General features: G+C 58.8%; 1 protein-coding gene across 1 annotated transcript in view; it reads left to right on the top strand.

Moving 5' to 3' along the window:
- Nucleotides 1-105: 105 nt before the first annotated feature.
- Nucleotides 106-1,646, top strand: part of LOC115274471 (putative deoxyribonuclease TATDN2) — a 17,335-nt gene continuing 15,794 nt past the window's right edge. The window contains exon 1 of the mRNA XM_029917897.1: nt 106-134. Within this exon, the coding sequence (XP_029773757.1) occupies nt 106-134 (29 nt within the window). The remainder of the gene's footprint in view (nt 135-1,646) is intronic.

Here is a 1,646-nt window from a genome sequence, read left to right as displayed (position 1 = left end):
CCATTCAGCTGCAAGTCTCTTTGCAGAACCAATGGGAGCTGTCATCCCCACAGTCAGGTGAGGAAGCAGAGCCCCAGAGTAGAAAAGGAACAAATCAAAGGCAACATGGTGAATGAGTGGTGTGCCTTTCAGAGGTAGGTTCCCCATTCCCTCTTGCTCCCCAAGCAAACCCGCCCCTGAGAGCCCAAGCCAGGTTGCCTTCCTTCCTCCAAATGCAGGGGGGCAGGTGAGGCCAGGACCCTGAGTCCACAGACATCCCAGTCCTGCTGCCTGGACGGAGCCACGGCCTCTCCCCACTGAGGCCCGCCACCCACTGCCCACAGCCTTGGTTTCTCCACCTGTGAAGAGGGAGCTGCAACAGAGCCCAGGACCCAGGGCTCTGTTTTAAACCAGGGTGGTCATATGAGACCATTAGAAAGGGGCCGGCTCCCTGTGACCCACATGCAGGCAGGGGCACGGCGGTCATGCCCAGTTCCCCCGCATCCACGGGACCAAGACTGAGCCCTAGACTTTTTGGCCTTTGCAAGTTAGGAGTGACCTCTGACTTTCTGTGATCCGTGAAAGGTGAAACGAGACTTAAAACCATTCCGGGGGGAACACTCTCATGGCAAGGGCACAACCCGCCTGGGTGTGCCACCTGCTCCTACCCACAGAGGCGCTCAGCCCAGTCCACTACGCCAGCTGCCCCACTGACTACGGCCTGGATGGGTGGGAGTGGGGACCTGAAGCAGGGGCCCCGCCACTGTCACGCACACGCAGGACGGACGAGGAGTGAACTGTGCTGAGCGAAGACCCCGGGGTCCGTGCCTGCTCGTGACCACAGCCTAGCCTCTCTCTCCACACCGATGCTGGCACCAAGCTCCTGACTGGCACCACGAGGCCTCCGCCCCCAGGCCTCCTAGCTCACTTGCCCCCAGAGAACAATGAACCCAAACAAGCTGCAAACTTTTGATGCAGGTCAGCCCTGCATCACCTGGGGTTGCTGGGCTCAGTCGGGAGCTGTAACTACGGCCTGACCAAAATGGCCCCATGCTTTCCCCTAGATGCAACCTGGACATCAAACTCATGTGCTTGGCTTCTCCTTTGCTCCCATGGAAGGATGTGAACAGTCTGCACCAAGCATGCCTGGATCCTTCCAGTGGGCATCTGAGGCAACACCAGCATCCCCGTTTTACAAACGGGCAGGAGGAGGCTCAGAGACATTAAGCAAGTTGCCCGCGGTCACACAGGTTTCGGGGTGGAACTCTCCTGGTCTGATTTTTAAAGGCCACAGGCCTCCCCTGTGACTGTGCAGCCTCCCTTGACCATGCCGCCTCTGCCCCCACTCCCTCCGGTACGCCAGTCAGGCCTTGGCTCCTTCCAAGCCCCCACTGATCGATCCCCTGGCGTGCAACTAGTGCTCGGCCACAGTCAGCTGAATACAGGACGGCCTGAACAGAGGGCTGGGGTCAGGCCTGAACCTGGTGCCACTTTGTCACTCTGATGGGTCAGCTCCATTCTGGAGTCTGGCCTCGCCAACGATTAACTCAGTGAACACATCTCGGGCGGCCTCGGGCTTGGGAGAGGCATCAAATTAAACTCATAGTGCGCCCAAGACACACGGCACCAATAGATCTTTCTCAAGGTCCCCGAGGGAGATCGTAAAT

The sequence above is a fragment of the Suricata suricatta genome, chromosome 12 (assembly GCF_006229205.1).
Source record: "Suricata suricatta isolate VVHF042 chromosome 12, meerkat_22Aug2017_6uvM2_HiC, whole genome shotgun sequence".
NCBI lineage: Eukaryota > Metazoa > Chordata > Mammalia > Carnivora > Herpestidae > Suricata > Suricata suricatta.
This window is presented reverse-complemented; position numbering and strand designations above follow the sequence as displayed.